The following is a 23,396-nucleotide window of genomic DNA, read 5'->3' on the forward strand; positions in this document are numbered from 1 at the left end:
CCCATATATTTGAAGGTCTGATTCCTATTTGATAGAACTGTTAGGGAATGATTAGGCTGGGAGGCCTTGTTGAAGGAAGTGTGTCACTGGGGCTGGGCTGATATCTCAAAAGGCCACTCCAGGCCCAGTGTCTCCCCAGTGTGAATGAGATGTGAGCTCTCAGCTACTTTTTCAGTGTTATGCCTGCTGCCATTCTCCCCACCATGCTGATCATGGACTCGCCCTCTCAAACTGTAAGCAAGCCTCAATTAAATGTTTTCCAGGAAGTGTGCTGGATAGTTTTATGCCAACTTTTGACACAAGCTAAAGTCATCTGGGAGGAGGGGGCTTCAATTAAGAAAAGGCCTCCAGCTGGGCAGGGATGGCACAGGCGTTTAATGTCAGCAGACTGACCTCTGAGTTGGAGGCCAGCCTGGTCAACAGAGTGAGTTCCAGAACAGGCAAGACTAAACTGAGACCCTATCTAGATAAAAGCAGAAAAGGAAAGAATATGCTTCCATAAGAGGTTGTGGGCAGGCCTGTAAGTCATTTTCTTATTTAGTGATTTCAATCTTCACTTCTCCACCTCAGGTACTGTTCCACTCTGCTGGCAGATACCGGCAGTCCATCCCACTGTGGGTGGTGCCATTTCTGGGCTCATGATCCAGGGTTTTATAATGAAGCCATGAAAGCAGCACTCCTCCATGGACCCCTCCTGCATCAGCTCCTGCCTCCAGTTATCTGCCCTGGGTTCCTGCCCCAATTTCCTTTGATGAGACAGTGATACTGAAGTGAAAGCCAACTAAATCCTTTTCTTCCCCAACTTGCTTTTTGGTCATGTTTTACCCAGCAATAGAAACCTTAACTAAGACACAAAGTGTAAGACAAACCCTTTCTTCTCCTAAGTTGGTTTTGGCCCGTGTTTTATCACAGCAATGAAAAACAAACCAAAACATGCATTTAAATGCTGAGACAGGCCTCAATATGGTGCATCTTTTTAAGTGTATGCATGCATGTGACTCCAAGTGCCTTTGGAGACCAGAAGAAAGTGTCAGATTCTGTGGAGCTGAAGTTTACTGTGGCTGTGAGTCACCTGATATGGGTGCTAGGTTTGAACTTGTTGGGAGAGCAACAAGCATTTTTAAATCTAAGACATCTCTCCAACCCCCTAAATGCTCTTCTTGGTTTCCAGTTGGCAGCACCATTTGGGGAAGATTTAGGAGTTGTGACATTGCTGGGGGAAGTATGTCCCTGAGAGGGTAAGGGCTAGCTCTGCCTGCACTTGGCACTCTCAACATGAGGGCTCTCAGCAGCCTGTCTCTGCTGCTTGCTTTGTTACCACGCTTCCCTGCCATGATGGACACTTACTCTGCTGGAACTGTAAACTAAAATCTTTCTTCTGTAAGTTACCTTGGTTGCAGTTTATCACAGCAACAGAAAAGTAACTAATACAACAATGCATATTTCTTTCTATGGTCTTATATTTTAAAGATTTTGTATGTATTATTTACAGATTCTCTTTTACACACACACACACACACACACACACACACACACACACACACACAGGCTTGGGGTAATGGCACACACTTTAATGTCACTTGGGAGGCAGACAGGTGCATCCTGTGAGTCCAATCTGGTCTACATAGTGAATTTCAGGCCTGGCAGGGCTACATCAAACAAAAGCATGCATATATATCAGAAACAATGAAATGCTGATACAAATGTTTCCTCTTCATGTTGAAACTTGTGGCCCATCTTATGTGAGTTACCCATCACACTGCAGTTAGTTTCCTGTATTACTTACAAGCATGAGATTTTTCCACAATGGAAAATTTCACAACAAAAAGTATTTATTAAAATTGAAAATTCCTCATTCATTATGTCTCCCTATCATGTATTTGCATGTTTGTTGAAGGATGTGGACAAAGCAAAACAGCCTTTTCATGATGCTTACGCTAAAATCACTTCTCTCCACTGTGACTTCTTTCATGTCTCTGAAAGGAACTTCGAAGGCGAAAGGCTTTCCCGCATTCTTTACATTCATACGGTTTCTCTCCTGTGTGCATTCTTATGTGCCCTTGAAAGCTTGTAGGATAAATGAAGGTTTTCCCACATTGCTTACATTCATAGGGTTTCTCGCCTGTGTGAGTTCTCTCATGTATCTGAACATAACTTGAACAACTAAAGGTTTTGCCACAGTGTCTACATTCATAAGGTTTTTCTCCAGTGTGGGTCCTTTCATGTGTTCGAAACGCACTGAGGAAAATGAAGGCTTTTCCACAGTCCCTACATTTATAAGGTCCATCTCCAGTGTGTGTTTTGATATGTCTTCGAAAGCTTTCAAGAGAAATGAAGGCTTTTGCACAGTCCTTGCATTCATAGGGTTTTTCTCCAGTGTGATTTCTTTCGTGTGCACGGCAGTAATTGAGACAAATGAAGGCTTTCCCACACTCTCCGCATTTATAAGGTTTCTCTCCGGTGTGCACACGCATGTGTACTCGGAAGGCTGAGTGGGCACTGAACGCTTTCCCACAGTCCTTACATATATAGGGCTTCTCTCCAGTGTGAGTCCTTTTATGAATCTGAACGGAAGTGGAGCATCTGAAGGCTTTCCCACATTGTTTACACACGTACGGCTTCTCTCCAGTGTGAATTCGCTCATGTACACGGAGAAAACATGGACGAAGGAATGCCTTCCCGCAATCCTTGCATTTATAAGGCCTATTGATAGCCCCACTGTGCGTGACCATGTGTGTCTGGACACTTGTGCGGGAAATGAAGGCTTTCCCACACTCTTTACATTTGTAGGGTTTCTCCCCAGTGTGAGTTCTCTCATGGATCTGGATGGAACTGGGACAACTGAAGGCTTTCCCACATTTCTCACACACATAAGGCTTCTCTCCAGTGTGAATTCTTTCATGAATTTTAAGAGAACCGGGAGAACTGAGGACCTTACCACAATGCTTACACTGGTAGCGTCTCTCTCTGACGTGCGTCTGTTCGTGCGTCTGAAAGGGCTGGTAGTAGATAAAGGCCTTCCCACAGTGCTTGCACTTGTAGGGGTTTCCCCCAGCGTGAGTCCGCTCATGCCTCTGAAAGGGTTTGAGGTAACTGAAGGTGGCCCCACACTCCTTACACTTGTGTCTTTTCTCTCCACACTTAAACCCGTCAAGTTCATGTCCAGGGTGAGATCTGATGTGCCTAGTAAGGGATGAATGAAGCATGAAACCTTTTCCACATATGCTACAATTATATGGTTTCCCTCCAGAAGTTATTTTGGTTACACTAATATTTGGAATCTGGCAGAAGCTTTCTCCACGCTGAGTAACTTGTTTACTTTCATAGAGTCTTTGTATCACAAAACTTCTGCAAAAAATTAGAAGCACATTAATAGTTGTTTGTTATTTAATGTTCACTAATATGTATCAGAATTACATTTTCGTAGCCAGGACATAGTATACCTCTAATCCTGGCACTTGGGAGGCTGAGGCAGGAGAATCACAAATGTGAGGGCAGTTAGTGTTACAAAGCAATGCTCTATCTCAAAAGAAAGACAAAAGCTATGTTGGTAGTGCCTGCCTGTAACCCCAGCATTTGGAAAACTGAGGAAGGAGGACTGTTACGAGTTTGTGGTCAGCCAAGGCTATACAGGAGACTCCTGTCTCAAAACATCAAACCAGGACCTAGAGAAATGGCTGCAGCTGAGAGCACTTCCTGCTCTTATAGGCTTGTTTCTTATCATCTATAGGTTGCTCACAATCTCCTGTACCTCCGGTTCCTGGGCACCTGATGTCGTCTTCTGGCTCCCAGGGACCATGTGGTGCACACAAATTCAAGCAGGTAGACATATCCATAAATACCACTATTTCTACTACTACTAAACCCCAAACCAAAAAAAAGTATAATAACAAAGAGTATTAATATGTTGTTTTTTTTTTTTTTTTTTTTCCCAGTAAGGGTTTCTCTGTATAACCTTGGCTGTCCTAGAACTCACTCTGCAGACCAGGCTAGCCTCAAACTCACAGAGATCCACCTGCCTCTGCCTCCTGAGTGCTAGGATAAGGGGCATACACCACCACTGCCCTGCTTATATGTGGTTTCTTATTGCTGTTTCCAAGTTTAAATTTTTTTTTTTTGAGATAGTCTTATTATGCAACTAGCTGGCCTTGTATTCACTACATAGACCAGGCTAGCTTTGAACTTATGATGGTTCCTCCTGCCTTTAATTTATGATGAGCCTCCTGCCTTTGCCTTCAAAGTGCTGGGATTACAGTATGCACCACTTGGTGATCTGAATAGGTCTGGCCTTCACAGATTCATGTGTTTGAATGCTTGGCCTTAGGGCATGGCACTATTAGGAGGCATGGCCTGGTTGGAGGAGGCGTGGCCTGGTTGGAAGAAGTGTGTCACTACATAGGGTGGCTCTGAGGTCTCTCAGGTTCCACCAGTGCAGAGGAAGACAGTCTCCTCCTGGCTGCATCCGATGCTATGCTTCCCACCATTATGATAATGGACTGAACCTCTGAGACTGGAAGCCACCCCAATTATATTTGCCATTTCAGAGTTGCCTTGGTCATGGTGTCTCTTCATAGCAATAGAACCCTAACTGAGACAATTACCATACCAATAAAATACTTAAGTGTTTACTATCTGTGTCATTTAAAATACTTTTGGCAAAAATTTTAAAGAAAACCATATATGAGTTTCTTTTGGCTGCCTATTTTCAAGCTGTAGTAAAAAATGGAACATGTAGGAACACTCTGCTTTCGTTGGTGTGGAAACTCACCTTACATTTTTCTCCTGGATTCTGTACCGATTTGTAACATCCTGGTCTTCCAATGCACTCCCTAAAATGTGAAACCAGAAAACCATGATAAACTTAGAAATTACAGCAGTCTTTTTCAGGTTTTAGGTCTGAAACAAGCTCATAATGCCTGATTTATACCAATGTATACAATGTATACCAATTTATTATCAATGTATACCACTTTTTACATTCTAACCATTCATTCATTCATTCATTCATTCATTCACTGTATATGAGTGTTTTATCTGCATGTACACTGCATGCCAGAAGAGGGCATCAGATCATATTATAGATGGTTGTGAGCTACCATATAGTTCCATTCTAACTCTTAAAACAGTGATGGTGAGCAGAAACTGCTGTCATTGGGCTTGGCTGCACAGGCCTTTCATCCCAGCACTGGGGAGGCAGTGGCAGGCAGATGTCAAAGCCTGCTTGATCTACATTAATAAGGTTAGCCCAGCTGGGGACACAGTGACATCTTGTCTCAGACAACAATCCCAACAACAACAACAACAAAACCCCTTGACATATAATTAACTAAGTGAAGGTAATGGATCATCCTTACCCACAGAGGCCAGGCTCCTCAATGTTTCCCACATCACATCTCTGTAGAGTTTCTTCTGTGAAGGATGCAGCAGAGCCCATTCTTCCTGAGTGAAATTCACACACACATCCTCAAAGGTCACTGAATCCTAAATATTCCACATGTGTAACAAAGAGTAAGATCAATAGGGCTGGGGAAATCTATATTCAAATCAGTAAATGCACACACAAATCTTTTATTTTTTTTCCTCTGCAATACTGGGGACTGAACCCAGTGTCATACACATTAGGAAACCTCTACCAGTGATGTAGCCTATCCCAACGTGGATATACCATAGTGTGGGCTCCCGACAGTCACTACATGGCTTGATTATTAGTTTCACTAATCAATCAGACTGAGTTCTGTAAGTTTAACAGCATCTAGAAAGCATGAGCATACGTTACATTTTTACTATGGCAACTGCACAATTATTTTTTTTACAACTCATTTAATTTGTTTTTTGAGACAAGACTCTCAAGCAGCCAAACAGGCCTCAAATTTGCTATGTAGTGAAAGAACTCCTGATCCTCCTGCCTCTACCTTCCAAATGCTGGGATTAAAGGTGCATGCTCCCACACCTGGCTATTTATTTATAGACAGGGTCTTACTCTATAGTTCAAATTATCTGTAAGACGTGATTTTCCTACCTCAGCTTCCTCAATGCTGTGATTAAAGGCCATTTTTTGGCTGTCACTGTAAGTCTTACTAGTCTATAATGATAGCTCAGCAGGAAGAAATGATATTTTTCATCATTTTTTTTGTGAGAAAAATTCATTCCTTATTGTTCATAATGCTCAATACTTCTTCCTTAGACTCCTGAGGGCTGAGATACAGATATTTGTCATTATGTCTGAGTCTAGGATGAGGATTTAATGAACAAGTTACGCACTGACGATCTGCAAGTTCTCCCCGCCCCCATATTCCCTTCATTATACACAAGATGCCAGAATTCTTAAAAAAAAAAAAAATCCAATTTGTGAGGAGGTACAGCTCAATACACTGTCCTACCCAAGGTACTCAACGATATTAGAAGCACTGTGATTCTGCTGGCTCAAAGCATCTTCTTCTCTCCCCCAGTTCTTTTGTGTGTGACAGGCTCTCATGTACCCCAAGTGAAGCTCAAATTCACTGAAGCTGAGGGTGATCTTGAACTTTATTACTTTGTTGTTGTTGAGACAGGCCTCCCCAGAACTGGAGACCAAGTGTCCAAATACCCGAGACATTTCTCATTTAAACTACCACACTGGATTTGCACATGTGCCTCAGCAAGTTTGCGGAAGCCAGAGGACAACCTTCAGGAGCTGGTTTTCTCCTTCCACCAGGCAGGTTCTAAGAACCATTAAGCTGCTTGTATGTGAGGTCTCAAACTTCTTTCTGGAGGCACTTAGTGCTATGAACTTTTCTCTCAGCAATGCTTTCGTTGTGTCCCATAAGTTTGGGTAAGTTGTGCCTTCATTTTCATTGAATTCTAGAAAGTCTCTAATTTCTTTTTTAATTTCTTCTGTGTTACATTTACACAATGGAATACTACTCAGCAACTAAAAACAAGGAAATCATGAAATTTGCAGGCAAATGGTAGGAACTAGAAAAAATCATGCTGAGTGAGGTATCCCAGAAGAAGAAAGACACACATGGTGTATACTCACTTATAAGTGGATATTAGATATATAATATAGAATAAGCATACTAAAATCTACACACCTAAAGAAGCTAAGCAAGAAGGAGTACTTGGGTAAGATGATCAATCCTCACTCAGAAAGGCAAACAAGACAGACACTGGAAGAAGAAAGCAGGCAACAGGACAGGAGCCTACCACAGAGGGCCTCTAAAAAACTCTACCCAGCAGGGTATTGAAGCAGTTGCTTCATAGCCAAACTTTGGGCAGAGTGCAGGGAATCTTATGAAAGAAGGTGGAGATAGAAAGGCCTGGAGAGGACAAATAGAGCAACAGAACCAAAAAATCTGGGCACAGGGGTCTTTTCTGAGACTGATACTCCAACCAAGGACAATGCATGGGGATAACCTAGAACCCCTGCTCTTCCAGAGGATCTGGGTTTGATTTTCAGCACTCATGTGGTAGCTTACAACTGTTTGTAATTCCAGTTCTAGGGGATGTGGTGCCTTCTGGCCTCCCCAAGCACCAAGCATATACACAGTTCACAGACATTTATGCAAGCAAAACACCCACATACATAAAATAAAAATCTTTAAAAAAGAAAAGAAAAAAAGAGCTAGGAGTGGCAGTGTACTCTTATATAACAAACCTATACATAGTCAGTGATATATTTAATGAAAACCGACTGAGTACTTCCTCTAAAATCAGGAGTGAAACAAAGATGTCCATTCTCCCCTCTTATTCACTGTAGTGTTTAGAGTCACAGCTATAGCAATTAGACATGAGAAAGGCATAACAGGGAAAGAATAGGAAGGATGACGCCTGTTTGCAGGTGGCCCCATTCTTTACTTACACACTTTATAAAGTCTAGTAGAAAACCCTTGTGCCCAGCAAACACAAGTTGCATGGTAGAAAATCAATATTAAAGAAAATAAAAAAGATACTAAATGATGGAAAGCTCTTGCAGGCCCTAGGCTGGCAGCACTAATAATATTGTGAAAATGGCTAAACGACCAGAACTAATTTGCAGTTGCATACAATGTCTATAAAAATTCTGCTATCATATTTCTCGGGTTTAGAAAAAAAAAATAATCCAGGCATCCACACGGAATCACAGAAGGTGATGAATTGCCAAGGTGATCCTAGGAGAAAGAATGCCTCACAATTCCAAGACTCAGATTACACTACAGAGCTACAGTGACAGAGAGCCTTCTACTGACATAAAAATACAGTCTAGTGAAACAAAATACGGAACCCCAAAATAAGGTGACATAGCTATGCTAACTCAATTTTTGACAGAGAACACAGCAACATGCATTGAAAAAAAGATGGCCTAGTCAATAAATGGTGCTGGTAAAAGTAGCCACTTACCTGCACAATAATTCTTATATTTTACCTTGTACAAAAATCAATTTAAAACAGGTCAAAGACTATGTTTCAAAACCGGAAACCCTGAGAGTAGTACAAGAGAACATAGGGAATCCCCCTCAAGACACCGGACAAGGCATGAACTTTCTGAAAAGAGCACCAGCAGCACAGGAACTAACTCGTATCCACAGATGGGACCTCATGAGAATAAGAAGTTGCTGAGCAGCAAAGGAAACAATCAGCATAGCACACAGCCCGCAGAATGGGAGAAAATTTTTGCCAGCTACACTGCAGATAAGGGGCTCCAAAATCTACAAACTGCAGAAATTAAATATCTGGGAAATAAAACTGCCAATCAACAAACTCTTTTAAAGTGTTGTATATCCTAGCCACCAGGAAAATACAAATTCAAACTCCTTAGAGATCCTACCTTATCTTAGTCAGAATAACTGTCATCAAGAAAGCTGACAACAGGGGCTGGAGAGCAAGCTCAGCAGTGAGGGACACTTGCTCTTGCAAACAACCTGGGTTCAACTCCCAGCACCCACTCAGCAGCTCACAACTGTCAGTAACTATAATTCCAGCAGATATGACACCTTCTTCTGGCTTCGCTGGGCACCAGGCATAAACACGGTGGACACACATACACTAAGGTAAAACACCCACACACAGACAATACATAAATCCTAAAAAGAAAGAAAGAAAGAAAGAAAGAAAGAAAGAAAGAAAGAAAGAAAAGAAAAGAAAAGAAAAGAAACTTGACAACAAACGTTGACGAGGGTACTTCAAGAGGAGTCCTGTTGGCAGGGGTTACAAGTTATACAGACATTCCTGAAACCAGCTTGGAGATCTCTCAAAAAATTAAACTACCTTCTGACTTAGCTATTTCACTCCTGGGCATATTCCCAGAGATCTCTATACCGTATCAAACACATATTTGCAATTCCATATTTATTGCTGCTTTATTCACTATATTAAGAAAATGGAACCAACCAGCTGTCAACACATGAGTAGATAATGAAAATCTGGTATACATATAAAACAGAACACTACTCTGTTCTAATAACGATGGAATTCACTATGTAGACCAAGCTGGTCTCTAAAGCTGTGCACCACTATGCCCAGCTATTTTTCTAGTTTTAGCTGTCATGGGTTTTTGGTAGTAAAATAGAAGTGCCACAGCTCAAGAATGGCTGTCCTAATCATACAGAAGTCCACGGAGAAACACAAACTTTGAACATAGCTACTTTTCCTGTGTGATGATTTTTATTTGCAAGTTCTTTATAATAATGTTTCTTTTTTCCCCACTTTGAGACTACTGTGTAGTTTTGGCCTGGAACTCAGAGCTCTGCCTTTGAATGACCAGTATGTGCTCTTAACCACTGAATCACTTCCCCAGCCCCAAAGAATCTTTTTCTCTGGAGCCTAATACCAAGAGAGAGAGAGAAACAAACAAAATAAAAAGTTTTCCCCTACAAGAGAGAACATCTGTGAACTAAGAAACAACCCTAGGTGTTACAAACATGAACATCCATGTGAAGCAATGATTGACATAATTGCTCCCAATTAATGACAGACACAAAACAACACGTACAGTAAGTTAAAAACCAACAACACTAAGTAGCTAAACACTGAAGAGATGCACCTCTAGGTGCATATTCTGTCCTGAAGATCAAAGATAAAGTGTAAAAATGAGCCAGAGAAGGGCAATGACTAATTACATTGGGCTTCAGTTTATGATTCATGAAAGCAAGAGAGTGCAGTAATTTATTTAAAATATTAAAAAGAGAAAAACTCTATAGCACTAGAATTCAGAACTGAGCAAAACTATCCTTTAAAATTCGGGAAAAGGGAGCTGCCGAGATGGTGCAGTAGTTAGATGCATCCCTTTCTCAAGGAGGAACTGGGTTTGGTTCCTGGCACCCATATGGTGGCTAACAACTATCCTTTTGTCCTCTGTAGGCAGCAGGCATTCATGTGGTACATGTACATACATGTAAAATAAATATAAATTGTTTTGCTTTTTTAATGAGGGAAATGCCAGGTGTGGAGGTTTTTCTCTGTAGTCCCAAATGGTCAGGAAAATGAGGCAGAACAATGCCAACAGAGGCCTGGGCAACATAGGTAAGATCTTTTCTTAAGACTGTGAATGAAGGGCCAGAGAGGGTAACTTCAGTGCTGTATTATCTCTCCAAGGCAATGGGTTTGCTCACTAAAACTGGAAAAATAAATAAATAAATAAAGTGAACAAAAGGTCTGAGACAAAGAAAAAGGGAGGCGCTTCTGGAGGCTCTAGCTGACTGGAACTGGAATTGTGAGAAGTCCTTCATGAAGCTGGTCATGGTGAGGCATGCCTTTAACCCCCGCATCTGAAAGGCAGAGGAAAGCAGATCTCTGAGTTCAAGGCCAGCCTGGACTACACAGTGAGCTCCAGGGCAGCTTGGGTACATGGTGAGACCCTGTTTTAAAAAAAGAAAGAGATATTTTCATCTTATGTGTATCATATGCCTACCTGTCAGCCCCTGGAGGCAAGAGGGTATCAGAGGCCAGAGGGGGTGTCCTATTCCCTGGAACTGGTTAGTTACCATGTGGGGATGAGGACCTAAACCTGAGCCCTCTGCGAGGGCAGGCAGTGCTCTTAGCCACTGAACCATCCCTCTAGCCTTTCTTTTTTGACGACAGGGACTCAAACTGGCCTGGAATTTATTATGTAGCCTAAGATGGAATCGGACTTGAAGGGATCTCTCTGCTTCAGCTTCCTAAGTGGCAGGATTAAAGGCCTGGTGAGCCACTTAAGGTTTTGCTTTTCTTTCTTAAAAAAAAAAAAACAAAAAAAAAGGCAGGGTGCAGTGGCGCACGCCTTTGATCCCAGCATTCAGGACACAGAGGCAAGCTGATCTCTGAGTTCGAGGCCAGCCAGGTCTACAGAGTTCTAGTATAGAAGAGCTACACAGAGAAATCCTGTCTCGGAAAAGCCAAATAATTAATAATAATATTTAAAAATCAGACCTATTTTATGTGTATGAATTTTTTGCCTGCAAATACGTATCTGTACCACCTGTGTGTCTGGTGACCAAGGAGGCCAGAAGGGGGTTGTAAGGATCTCCTTGAACTGGAGTTACGGATGCTGGCAACCCTGTCCTTTGGAGAGGAGCAAGTGCTCTTAACCGCTGAGCCACCTCTCCAGTCCCAACAAGGATTACACTACGAGATCGCACCACGGAGGCCAGAGATAACGAAGTTCTGCTCTAAGCTGGAGAGGGAAGCTAAGGTTTGGAAATAAACGAATGCTGCGGAAATTTAGAGATTTACCTCTAGCGCTGAAATGCTCTGGATTGGAGGCCAAGGCCTCAGATCTGAGGCTGTTTCCAACATCTTCGTAAGACTGCGGGGTACGTACCGCTGTTCTCGGGGCAGAGGCCCGCACAAGCGTAGCTCTTCCAGCGCCCAAAGACGCACTCTAAACCCCGCTGCCGCCGGGCTGGTGGCCGCGCGGACCTGTGGGCCCGACAGCCCTCCCCTCTCCTCCCCTCGCCCTCTGCGGGGGCGGCCGCACTCACCATCGCAGGCCTCCGGGTGCCTAGGCTTTGCCTGATCCGGAGGAAATCGCCCAGGTCCCAGTCGCCCATTCCAACCAGCCTATTTAACGTCACGCGCAAGTGCACGACGTGGCCACGCCCACCACTCCGCCCGAGACCTAGAAGGGGTCACCTTTCCTGAGTGAACGAGAGGCAGAGGGAATGTTCCGGGACGTGAGCGGTTAAGTTGTTCCGGTGAGACCCTGGCGTCTTCACGCAGCTGCTTCTGAATAAGGGAACACAAATGCTCAGCTTCTGGTCGCGCGACATCTAGCGTTATCCAGAACAGTTTGTGGTGTTTGCAAGAGTAGCTGAAGTCTTCTTGCAGGGATGGAGGTTTGGTTTAATGCTATGAGGCTGTTCCTGGAATCCCCATTGTTTGCAGACACTCTTAAAATTAACCCTGAATCTGGGCATGGGGTTGCACTCTGTAATCCTAGAGTTTGGGAAATGAAGCAGGAGGATCAGGAACTCAAGCCCTTGTTCAAGGCCAGCCTGGGCTGCATGAGACACTGTATAAAAATAAAGTGAACTTGAGGGTATAGCGCAGTTTTTAACCACTGTGAAGCCGCATCAGCCCGTAAACAGACAAAAAAGCGTCTCTGTCATGTTTGAGCAGGGTTTGCCTCGTAGTTTCCCCGTCCTCACAGATCCGAATTTGGAAAAGCATCTCCTACTGTAGTCTGACGCTTGCTTGAACTTGACAACCTGAGCATGGGTGTTGGCTTCTTTCTCTATTTCTCTGCTGTCTAACAAAGGCTGGTTCTATAGCTCAGGCTGTCTGAGAACTCAGGACCATTCTGCCCCAGCTTCTCTAGTGTCATGATTACAGACATTGCCACCAGCCTAGCTGAGTTCTTATGTTTTGACACTACAAGTGAATACACTTGACCTTCAAAAACTGAGAGAACTCACTATTAATATGAATTAGCCCAAGACTCCGTGTCTCCAGCCACAGTTCTGAACTGTGGGTTATGACTTCCACAGGATCGCATAGCAGATGTCCTGTATGTCAGACATTTACCTTACATTAACTCGTCACAGCAGCAAAATTACAGTTAGGAAGCAGCGATGAAATAATTTTATGGTTGGAGGTCACCACAACATGAGGAACTGAGCTGGGCACGGTAGCACACGTCTGTAACCTGCACTCTGGGAGGCAGAGGCAGGCAGATCTCTATGAGTTCCAGGCCAGCCTGGTCTACAAATCGAGTAGGACAGCCAAGGCTACACAGACAAACCCAGTCTTGAAAAACCAAACACCAGAACATGGGGAACTGTGTTAAAGGGTTGAAGATTTAGGAAGGCCTGGAACTACTGGTCTAGGTGTTCATGTTTTCTCTCTCATATTTCTCAGACAGAATCTCGCGCTACAGCCAGGGTTGGCTTGGCTCCAAACACCTCTGTAGTTGAGTCTGGCCTTGAATTTATGCTAATTCTCCTGTTTCAGCCTCCTGAGGGCTGGGGTTGCCAGCATGGGCAATGTGATTGTCGTGTTGGTTGTCAACTTGAGTACATCAGGAATTAACTGAAACCCAAACGGCTTGGACACCTGTGAGGGTTTTTTTTTTTTTTTCCTTAAGTAAATCATTTGAAGTAGGAAGGGCTTCCTTTAATTCAGATGTTTGAGGTAGGAAGATAAACCTTTAATCCAGGTCTTTTAAGGTGGAAAGACTCACCTTCTAATCTAGACCATGCCTTCTGCTGAAGACAGAAGTTTGTTTCTGTGCCTACTTCAGGATTCCTGAATGTACTGAGACATCCAATCTCATGGACTGAACACCTACTGGGTTCTTGGACTTAGGCAGCCATTGTTGGATTAGCCTGTAAACCATTCTTATACCCCCCCCCCCCCATATAGATTCATACCTTATGTTCCTTTAGACAACCCTGACTAATATAGGCAACCAGGTTTGGTTTCAAATTTATTTACAAGATAGGAGGACCGACTAGAGGGGCGTAGTTAAATGCAATGCTAGTCATTATGAGATCCCATCACCTCTATAGCAATATGCAAATGGAAGTTATTGAAATATTGAAAAAATTAAAAAGTACTTGCTTTTTAATAAATCTATCAAGTCGAAAGGGAAACTGACTAGTATCATGGACTTCAGCGATGTCCTATGTGCTATTATACTCTGGGCTACTTCATTCCCCTCCACCACTGACCTCCATCTGTGCCTTTAGGTTGGCTCTCGATGGTTACTTCCTCCCGGGGATGCCCTTCATGTAGCTTTCATATGGCAGGTATCCCAAGTCCAAATTAAATGTTCATCAGAAGCTACTGACCTGCCCTAATGCAAAGCTGAGTAAAGTCTTGGCTGAGCTGGACTTAATCAGCCTTTTTTGAAATTACAAGTAAATTCTGACCTTCTTACACCTGGAAAAACAGTAAATGGCCAATATTCACTCCTTATATGAGGCTTAAGTTTCCCTGCCTGTGATCTGAGAGAGAGATTCAATTTAAGATAGCTGAGCTTGCCAGGTGTGATGCATGCCTTTAATTCCAGCACTCGGAAGGAGAGACAGGCAGATCTCTGTGACTTCGAGGACAGTCTGGTTCCAGACAGCCAGGGCTATTACACAGAGAAACCCTATCTTGAAAAAACAAAACAAAGAAAAGATTCTATGCCTCTCTGGAGCCCAAAGTCTGGGGTGTTCACATATTTGTATTTATATGTTTTGGAGATATTAATGATTGATTGGTTTTCTGAGAGACTTTAGCCACCTTCTTCCAGGACAATCATATCAACTTTAAGAACCTGGATTTGTGAGCTGTGACTTATAGTTCAGGGGGTGCAGGACACAAATATGACAAAAACCTATCACTCTTTCATGATGGAAATTTAAGGACAAACGTCTATAGAGATCGTCCTCTGGTTAAGAGCTCCAGCTGCTCTTCCACATGGCTTGGGTTTACTTTCCAGCAACCATATGGCATCCCACAGTTGTCTGCAACTCCAGTTTCAGGAGATCCAGCTTCCTCTTGCTGTGGATCTGGGATTGTTCAACATGAGATTCAAATTTTGGTTTTAGTAATTTAGAGGCTTTTTATTAAAAAGACTCACCAAGACTGAAGCAGAGAGAGTCCTCTAGGTCAGGCCCTGGCTATTATTAGTCCATGGATTATTAAGGTAAAACCTACAAAGTTGTAAATTTGGGGAGCTAAATAAACACATATCCTATCTGGATGCTTGATTTTGTAACTGATGACCAGTAGGTGCCTCAGATATCCAAGCAATTAAGCATTGTTGTGCCCAATTCCTGAGACTTCAAAAGACCACCAGGAGTTGAGTCCGTTGCAAAACACATGAGGATCTTTCAATATAGCAATAGCTCAGGCTCACACATCCTCACTGCCATAGAGGTTGAGAGCAGAGAGTCTTGTGCTCAGGTTAGGTAGTTGATTTAAAGATTCCAGTTCCTTCCAGGGTGCCCAAAGCAGGGGAATTCCTGCCTGGCAAGTGTCTATTGGTTGAAACACAAAAGGGGATGTTGCAGTTTGAACTGATTGGCTAAAGGAAGGCCCCAAAACCATTAATGGTTTGGCTTCCCTTATTTGGCTGTCCTAGGGAAGAGGGGCCACTGTATCTCTAGTGGGCAGGAAAAGAATGCAATAAGGCTGGTTCCTCCCCATGTCTCCACCTGTCTGGCCTTTGTTCAGGCCTGTTTTAAACTTTAAACCATTACCCCCCCCCCCCAGAAAAAACCTAATTTTTAATTCTTTGGTCTCTCATTCCCCCCTTCCCATGATCATGTGAAGACCCAGTCTTGAGTCTTCCAGATATGACCCCCGGTATCCTCCAGATTTACCTTTCCACAATGGGATCTGAGTACCATTAGCTGTATCCAAGCATTTCTTCATGAAAGCCATCAAGCAATTTAAAATACAAGGCCCAAAGGTAAAAATCAAAATAAGTAGGGGTCCCATCTGAGTGGATATAAGGGTAGTTAGCCAAGGAGAACTATTAAACCAGGATTTAAACCATCCTCTGGAATCCTCTCTTGCTAGTGTCTCTCCCGGCTTTTCATTTTTCTTGCTAAGGATTTCCTAATCATTCCCAACTGGTTTACATAAAAACAATATTTCTTTCTAAGGGCTGCACATAGCCTATCCTGCTGTAAAAACAACAGATCCAAGCCCCTTCTGTTTTGCAGTACTACTTCTACCAGGGAATCAACATGCTTTCATAAATGGGTGATTGAGTTCCCAAGGCATTGAATATCTTTATCAATATCTGCCTTTAAGCTGTTATAGCTCTGGCTTTGTACAGCCAGTGCTGCAATACCAATTTCTACTCTGGCTAAACAGATCCCCAAGATAATAGCTAGTGTCAGGGAGCCCCTTTTGACTTAGCATTTCAGCCTGCCAGGTGGGATTAGGGCAGAGGTTTCTTCTTCTGCATCTATTTCAGTGCTGACTGTTGTGGGTTATTAATATTTATTATTGATTTATCTTTTAGTTAAGCAGTGGTTATTCCTAAACCAGCTGTATACCCAAATCACTACATACAGACTGGGATTTATTTAATTAACCTAGAGCACAATGCTGAGCAATAGTTACTCCATCCTAAACCTCCAAGCCCACATAGTTTCCTCCCATTCAGATTTCACCCATTATACTTGCTTTTAGTCCAGATCATCCCTGCACATGTTGAAGCCCTGTCCTGCTGATCTCTGCTCCTCTGCTCTCTTGCTTCCTTCCTCTCTCCCCCAACCCCAGACCAGGATGTCCCACCCAATTCTCCCCATTGCATTGCAGTGGCTGGTTATTTTATTGACAATATAGAGAACAAATGGTGGCATGTTTACGAAAACTTGAGACATTGTGATTCTAAGCATCACAATGCAATGTCCAGATTGAGACCGGATAGTAGGGTAGAGAAATCAGCATTCGAATGAACAAGGGTACATTCCATAAGACTATTATACCAACAGTTGACCATGGGGCCATTGACATCAGGGGCTAGGAAGGCTGAAATGCCAGCCAAAGGCTGGGCAATGGGGCAATCCTCAGAAGCATCTGGTTAGTCGATCCACCTGAAGAGGCAGGGAGCAATCATGTCAGCTTCCAGCAAGTCCAGATTTCAGCTTGCAGTCCATAGCTGATCCCCAAATAGATTCTATCAGCCAGGTGAAAATCTGCTGAGACAAATTCAGGCTAGAGACAAAAGTTAAAATTTGTCTAGTAATTAGAGAAAGTGAGGAATCCCAGGACCAAGGGAAAAACTCATGGGGGGTCTGTTTGAGCTACACCAGATCCAGGTCTTATGTCTTTTTGGTTTCCTGAAACTCATATGAATTTTTGTTTACAAAAGGAAGTATATTAGTATCACCATTGTATTGAGATCTATACTTTAGAAAAAGCAGTCAACAGGTGTCTACAAGACTGCAGAAGTAGACTCATGCCATTAAAACCTACTAAAAGCTATGGCTTTTGGGTCAGATATACACACTAGACAGATGTTTTTAGCATGACGAGATGCACCTTTAAGTCTGTCTCTAGAAGACAAACAAAAAGGAAATTAATCGTTTGTGACTGGATAATAAGCAGTCAGTGCTCCATCAACTTGTCAAAACTCTACTGATCAATGTTATAACTCTGAACTTCTGAAATCTTATAACAATATAAGCACACCAATAGCATAGAGGGGGAGAAATCTGAAATGTCTCTCATTTTCAATATGCCTTAAATTATTTTCTTATATCATTATGACTTACATTCATATCACTTAAAATACCTACTTAGACCCTCCAATTTTTTCCCAACTTTGAAACATTTCCCTAGACCCTCAATTTTTTAGATCCTCATAATTTAAACTTTCATACCCTCAGACATTATATAAACTTTACATCTTTCTATCCAGTTATTCACCATAAGACACAGGCAATTAACATGAAGTCTGTGAGCAAGGCAAACCTGTTTACTTTTCTAAATAAAAGATCTAGTACCTAGTAGTTTTAACTAGCTAATGAATTGACCAATGAACTAACAGTGGATCTAATTGTCTGCTCTTTAACTGCAAAGCTACCATTAGCTTAGCTTAGCCATCAATGTGATCAGAGACCTGGGAAGGATAAATTATAAGCTAAATAAATGTACCAATCAAAATGACAGAGATGACTAGTCAGTCCACCACCTAGGCAGTTGTCCCTGGCTCCTATGGTCTCATGGCATCATGAGCAGAGGCAGTCTGGCCATCAGGCACAGAAGATGAGAGACTTGTTTCTGTGGAAAAAAGAACATGAGAGAATGGCATTACCTTGCCTTAAGCAATGTGAAATAATGTCTCTCCAGGTGTCCACAGCTTTGTCCACAGTTTAGGCTGGGCCCTAGCAGTGTGCCCATTGCAGCAGTATTTCTCAATGGATACAACAATCCAGAGTCAAAGTCATCTGTCGTTGTGCCCAGGCTTTGAGACCTTGGGGAGCTACTACCAGGATTTTGGGACTGTCTGTCATAATAAGCTTACGCATGTTAAAATGCCATATTCCACAGACCTCTGACAAGCTTGAGGGCCAGCATATGAGTTACTCTTTGTCTATCTTTAGTCATCTGCTCTAAACTGTATCCTGTAAAAGAGAATGCTATAATTTCTAATTCTGGCATATTCCTTAGATAAGTGTTTTAGGACCATATCTATTTCAAGTAGATCTACATAGGCAAACTTTGTAGTTACCTATCGTAGGCTTACCCTTGAAAACATAAACAAGAGACTAGGTAAAGCTCAATCTTGTAACCAACTGGAGACATTAGCATAACTTTAAATATCTTTCTGAAATAAAATCAAAGCAAAACTTTCAATCGGATACAGTTCATAGAGGGGCTGGCAGATCTTGCTGTTCCTACCACATTGCATTAAAACTGAACAGCAAAAAGCTTAAATGACAAAAGTTGCACTTTGTACTTAACAGAGAACTGAACACAGCTGGCAGCCCTCAACAAAGATGGCAGTAAAACCATAGTTCCACTCTCTTTATCCCTGAACCAACATGGAGGCTAGCCACATGTTGCTCCAGGCTGTGGCCGGTAATCTAAAACACAGCCATTAGGTGTCCCTGATGGTGTTGCTGCCTCCCACGGGATAGCACTGTGGAACATTTACAGTTTCCCATAACCAAAAGTTCTAATTGTAATCAAATAAGTTTTAGAACCAGCTGCATAACAGGACAGCACAGAGCAATTTTAAACTGTACCTGAACTATTCTGGCCATACCAAACCTATCAGCTAGAAAGAAATAGCATTAATCCATTCACTCAGAAACTGGCAGTCAGGTATATATATTGGTATAATGTTCTTTTAAAATGTATACACCTTACCCTTGTTCATTCAAATGCTGATCCCCCCCCCCACTCTCTGGTTTCAATCCGGATATTGCATTGTGATATTCATTCTAAGCATCCTGTCTCAACTCTTGTGTAATCAGGCCAAAATAAAGCAACTAGACACAATATTGAGCTGGGAGGAGCCAGAGGACAGGAAAGAGGGGAGGAGCTAGAGGGCAGGAAATGAGTGGGGAGAGAAAGGGTGAGAGGAGAGCTAGGAGCAGAGCTGGAGGAGAGAGCTTGGAGATGGACGTGGAGATGGACTGGACATAATATTTCACAAAAAGCAAGTATAATGTGGTAAATCTAAATGTTAGGAAACTATGAGGGCTTGGAGGTTTAGGATGAAGTAAATATTGTCCAGCATTGTGTTCTAGGTTAACTAAATAAATCATGGTCTCTGTGTGGTGATTTGGTTATACAGCTGTTTAGGATTAACAGCAAGTGTTACCAGAGGATAAATCAATAGCAAATTTTAATAGTCACTGTTGGTATAATGTTCTTTTAAAATGTACACACCTTACCCTTGTTATTTCAAATGTTGATTTCCCCACCCCCAACTCTCTGGTTTCAATCTGAATATTGCATTGTGATACTCATTATAAGCATCCTGTCTCAAATCTTGTGTAAACAGGACAAAATAAAGCAATTAGATACAATGTTGTGCAATGGGAGGAGCCAGAGGACAGGAAAGAGAGGAGGAGCCAGAAGGCAGGAGATGAGTGGGAGGAGAAGGGGTGAGAGAGAGCGAGGAGAGCAGAGCTGGAGGAGAGAGCTTGGAGGACGAGGAGCATGAACCAGACCTAAGATTTCACAAAAAGCAAGTATAATGTGGGAAATCTAAATGTTAGGAAACTGAGGGCCTGGAGGTTTAGGAGGCAGTAAATATTGCCCAGCATTGTGTTCTAGGTTAACTAAAAACCCAGTCTCTGTGTGGTGATCTGGTTATACAGCTGCTGAGGATTAACAGCAACATTTTACTAGAAGATAAAACAATAGCAAATATTAATCGTCTCCTACAACAAGTCACCTACAACATATATATTTTATATAGTAGTTAACAATGACTTGAATACAACCCTGGGCTAACATGGAGCTGCAGTCTTCTTCCCCCTTTAAAGAGCATAAACAAACATTTTGCAAAAGAAACACCAGCCTTTTAAATGAAGAACAACATATTTTACAGTCCTTTCTCAAATCATATTTGCAGGTATGAGAAACCAAAGCAAATACAGTTCAGATGCCCTCTGGTTTTCTATACATACTCTGGCCTTCCATAACATTTTGTATACCTTCAGGTTCCGGTTTAACCTGACATTTTACTTTAGACAAGCTATTCTTTTCATTCTTTTTTTCTTTCTGTTCCAGTCTCTTGCTTTCTCTTGTTTTACAGACAACATAAAAACTTCCATCAAAATCCTTCTCATCATTTCTTTTACTTATTTATTTATTTATTTATTTATCTATATTTATACAGTATTCTGCTTGCATGTATGCCTGCAGGCCGGAAGAGAGCACCAAATTTCATTATAGATGGTTATGAGCCACCATGTGGTTGCTGGGAGTTAAACTCAGGACCTTTGGATGTATAGCCAATGCTCTTAACCTCTGAGCCATCTCTCCAGCCCTCATCATTTCTTTTATACTAAGTCATTCTGAGTTTATACCATCCTGACATGATGATACACTGTAAAAGCTGCAATTTTCTTAATTGGCTCAAACAGTATGACTTGGTTTTATTTGGTTAAATTAATAAAATAAATACCAAGATCTTTTGTGCTCCCTCAAAGGATTGAGAAACTGTTCCAAGTGTTATTAATTAAAAAGAAGCAGGAGGAAACCGATATTCTCTGCGAGAGATTTATTAGGAGGGTAAGAAGGGAATGGGAAGCAGGGCATGGTGGGGAGAGAGAAAGGGAAAGGAAAGGGAGGTGCCCTGAAAGAGAGAGAAAGAGAAAGAGAGAGAAAAAGAAAGAGTGCAAGAAAGAGAAAATAAGAGAGGGACCACGTGTTGGTATTGGCCCTTTTAAGGGGCAAGGTAACCACGCCTTCCAGGTGTGGCCACCTGGCTTATGACATATGATGACATCATAGGTTGCTGGATAACACAGGAAACAGGTTGTGTTCCAAAATACTAACACCAAGGTCTTTGTTAGACTGCCCACGGTCATTATTTTAGAATGCCTGATAAACTTTAAAATGTTTTATAGCCTTAAACACATTTTTAGTAGAAACCTATTTTTGCAATATCAAAATAAAGTACCCTTTTTAGGAGTGAAGTCACAAAGCATAACCATAATTTTAAAAGTTAAAACCAAATTTAACCAGTGCAAACAATCCAGTCTCTAAAATCAATACCAATTTAAAATGAGTCTTGTCTTCTTAGTCTAAAAGGAAACAGGATGATAAAAATGCATCACAACTAAGAGGTTGTGTAATGTTTTCTTTTCCTTTGCTCTGCCCCATACCACGTGGCAATTTCAAGACGGCAGAGTCACATCACATGGCATGGCAAGCCACATGGTTGCTATTTAAAAATATCTGTGCTTCTATAGATCTTACAAACATATATGCACACATGTGTTCTAAACAAGAGTTTGAATTTAACCTTTAAACATATTCAATAACTGTTAATCTATAACAAGACATATAGAGCATATTAACCATTTAAGATCAGTCAGACATACGTACACTTAGACAGACAAAACTTCTTTTACCCGATACAGCCATACTTTCAAGTACTTTGTCCCATCAGCCTGGGCAAGCTCTCACTGCCCACTCTGCACTTGGGTGTTCTCCATCTGTCTTGCCCCAAGGCATGCTCCCACCAGTAACCAGAGGTGCCCCAGCTTATAGCTCCAGGAGCATGGGGCAGGCCAAGTCAACATGGTGCAAAGCTGTTTGGTTACCTGCCTACTGAGACCATCATAAACAAACAAACTCATAAAAGAACAACACAAGAAAACAATGTACTGTACAATGAGCACATAAAAGAACAGAATGGCAGTCCAGCACTGCCACCAGGATAAAGGTGCCCTCAGTGGCAGCCTCTAGCTGCTGGGAGTTGTCCAGGACAATTTCATTCCTGGCCCTACCCTCGCATTCCCACCCATCCCATGCATGTCAATGGAGCACCCTCCCTCTGATTGTAGTGGGGACATGGGGGGGGGGAATGTTATGCATGGGGAGGGGAAGGGAGGAATGGGAAGGGGTTAGAGGAAGTCTGTCCCATAGCGTCCATCACAGTCCTATAAAAAAAAGGATTCATAAACACAGGAAAAAAAAAAAAAAAAACAGAAAGACAAACATGAACAAAGTAGCTGTGTAGCCATTCCACGATTGGAAACAGAAGTGGATCCAAAAGTTCAGACTCTCAGACTCATTGACTCCAGCCATGGCTTTCCTGCCACGGAAGCCAAAAGCACAGAGAAGAGCGTGGACAGTGGGATTCCATGTCCACCCAAAATCTCTCCATCTGGCAAGTAAGAACCCAAAACCAGTAAGTTGGCGGCACTTCCTGTCTCTGTGGCGGCTACCCACTTTCTAGGTCTATCAAACAGACTTGGGACCCAGTGTCCCTCACAGTGCTATTGGGGAGTCCTGACCTGGCCAGGATCTGGGACGTCTCCCAGATTCCCCTTGGCCGTGGTCTGCCAGCTGGTCAACTGGTGCACTATCCACATGACCGCTCCCTGGCCACCTACTGTGTACCACCTTGAGATCTCAAAAATATGCAGAATGACAGAACAGAGACACAGAACTTGGCCAAGACAAAAGCACTTACCCGGGGTTCTGATCCTCCGGCTCTGGGGTCCTGGGAGGTCCTGGGGGTCCCTACAAGCCCCAAGTATGTTGTGCCAGATTCACAAGACCCCAAAAGCCCACCAGGAGTCAAGTCCGTTGCAAAACACATGAGGATCTTTTGATTACAAGCTATAGCTTGGGCTCACACCCTCACTGCCATAGTGGTTGAGAGCAGAGAGCCTTGTGCTCAGGTTAGGTAGTTGATTTAAAGATTCCAGTCCCTCCCAGGGTGCCCAAAGCAGGGGAATTCCTGCCTGGCAAGTGTCTATTGGTTGAAAATGTTATACCCAGTTCTGGAGCCCCCAAAAGACCTACCGGAATCAACTCTGTTG

At 42.5% G+C, this 23,396-nt stretch overlaps 1 protein-coding gene across 3 annotated transcripts; it reads right to left on the reverse strand.

The window, feature by feature from the left end:
* Nucleotides 1-1,550: 1,550 nt before the first annotated feature.
* LOC129686718 (zinc finger protein 791-like) lies at nucleotides 1,551-12,085 on the reverse strand. Of its 3 annotated transcripts, none has more exons than XM_055620736.1 (4): nucleotides 11,916-12,085; nucleotides 5,355-5,481; nucleotides 4,769-4,829; nucleotides 1,551-3,183 (listed from the first exon to the last, which is right to left on the reverse strand). In XM_055620736.1, exons 1-4 carry the CDS (start codon nucleotides 11,982-11,984, stop codon nucleotides 1,944-1,946), a joined length of 1,497 nt encoding a protein of 498 aa, XP_055476711.1. In that variant the 5' UTR covers nucleotides 11,985-12,085; the 3' UTR covers nucleotides 1,551-1,943. The 3 variants fall into 3 exon arrangements, with proteins under 3 accessions (XP_055476711.1, XP_055476709.1, XP_055476710.1); XM_055620734.1 differs by having other exon boundaries at nucleotides 1,551-3,348; XM_055620735.1 differs by lacking the exon at nucleotides 11,916-12,085 and adding an exon at nucleotides 11,668-11,896 and having other exon boundaries at nucleotides 1,551-3,348.
* Nucleotides 12,086-23,396: the final 11,311 nt, after the last annotated feature.

The sequence above is a fragment of the Psammomys obesus genome, unplaced genomic scaffold, assembly GCF_907164565.1.
Source record: "Psammomys obesus unplaced genomic scaffold, mPsaObe1.curated_primary_1811, whole genome shotgun sequence".
NCBI classification, from domain to species: Eukaryota; Metazoa; Chordata; class Mammalia; order Rodentia; family Muridae; genus Psammomys; species Psammomys obesus.

What these genes read in the sequence shown, in the direction of transcription:
- LOC129686718 (XM_055620734.1), bottom strand. Translation starts at nt 11,984, where the DNA reads ATGGGCGACTGGGACCTGGGCGATTTCCTCCGGATCAGGCAAAGCCTA. An exon ending in GCACCCGGAGGCCTGCGATG is followed by an intron (nt 5,482 to 11,915) that starts GTGAGTGCGGCC and finishes TGGAATATTTAG; the next exon opens with GATTCAGTGACCTTTGAGGA. An exon ending in ATCCAGGAGAAAAATGTAAG is followed by an intron (nt 3,349 to 4,768) that starts GTGAGTTTCCAC and finishes AATTTTTTGCAG; the next exon opens with AAGTTTTGTGATACAAAGAC.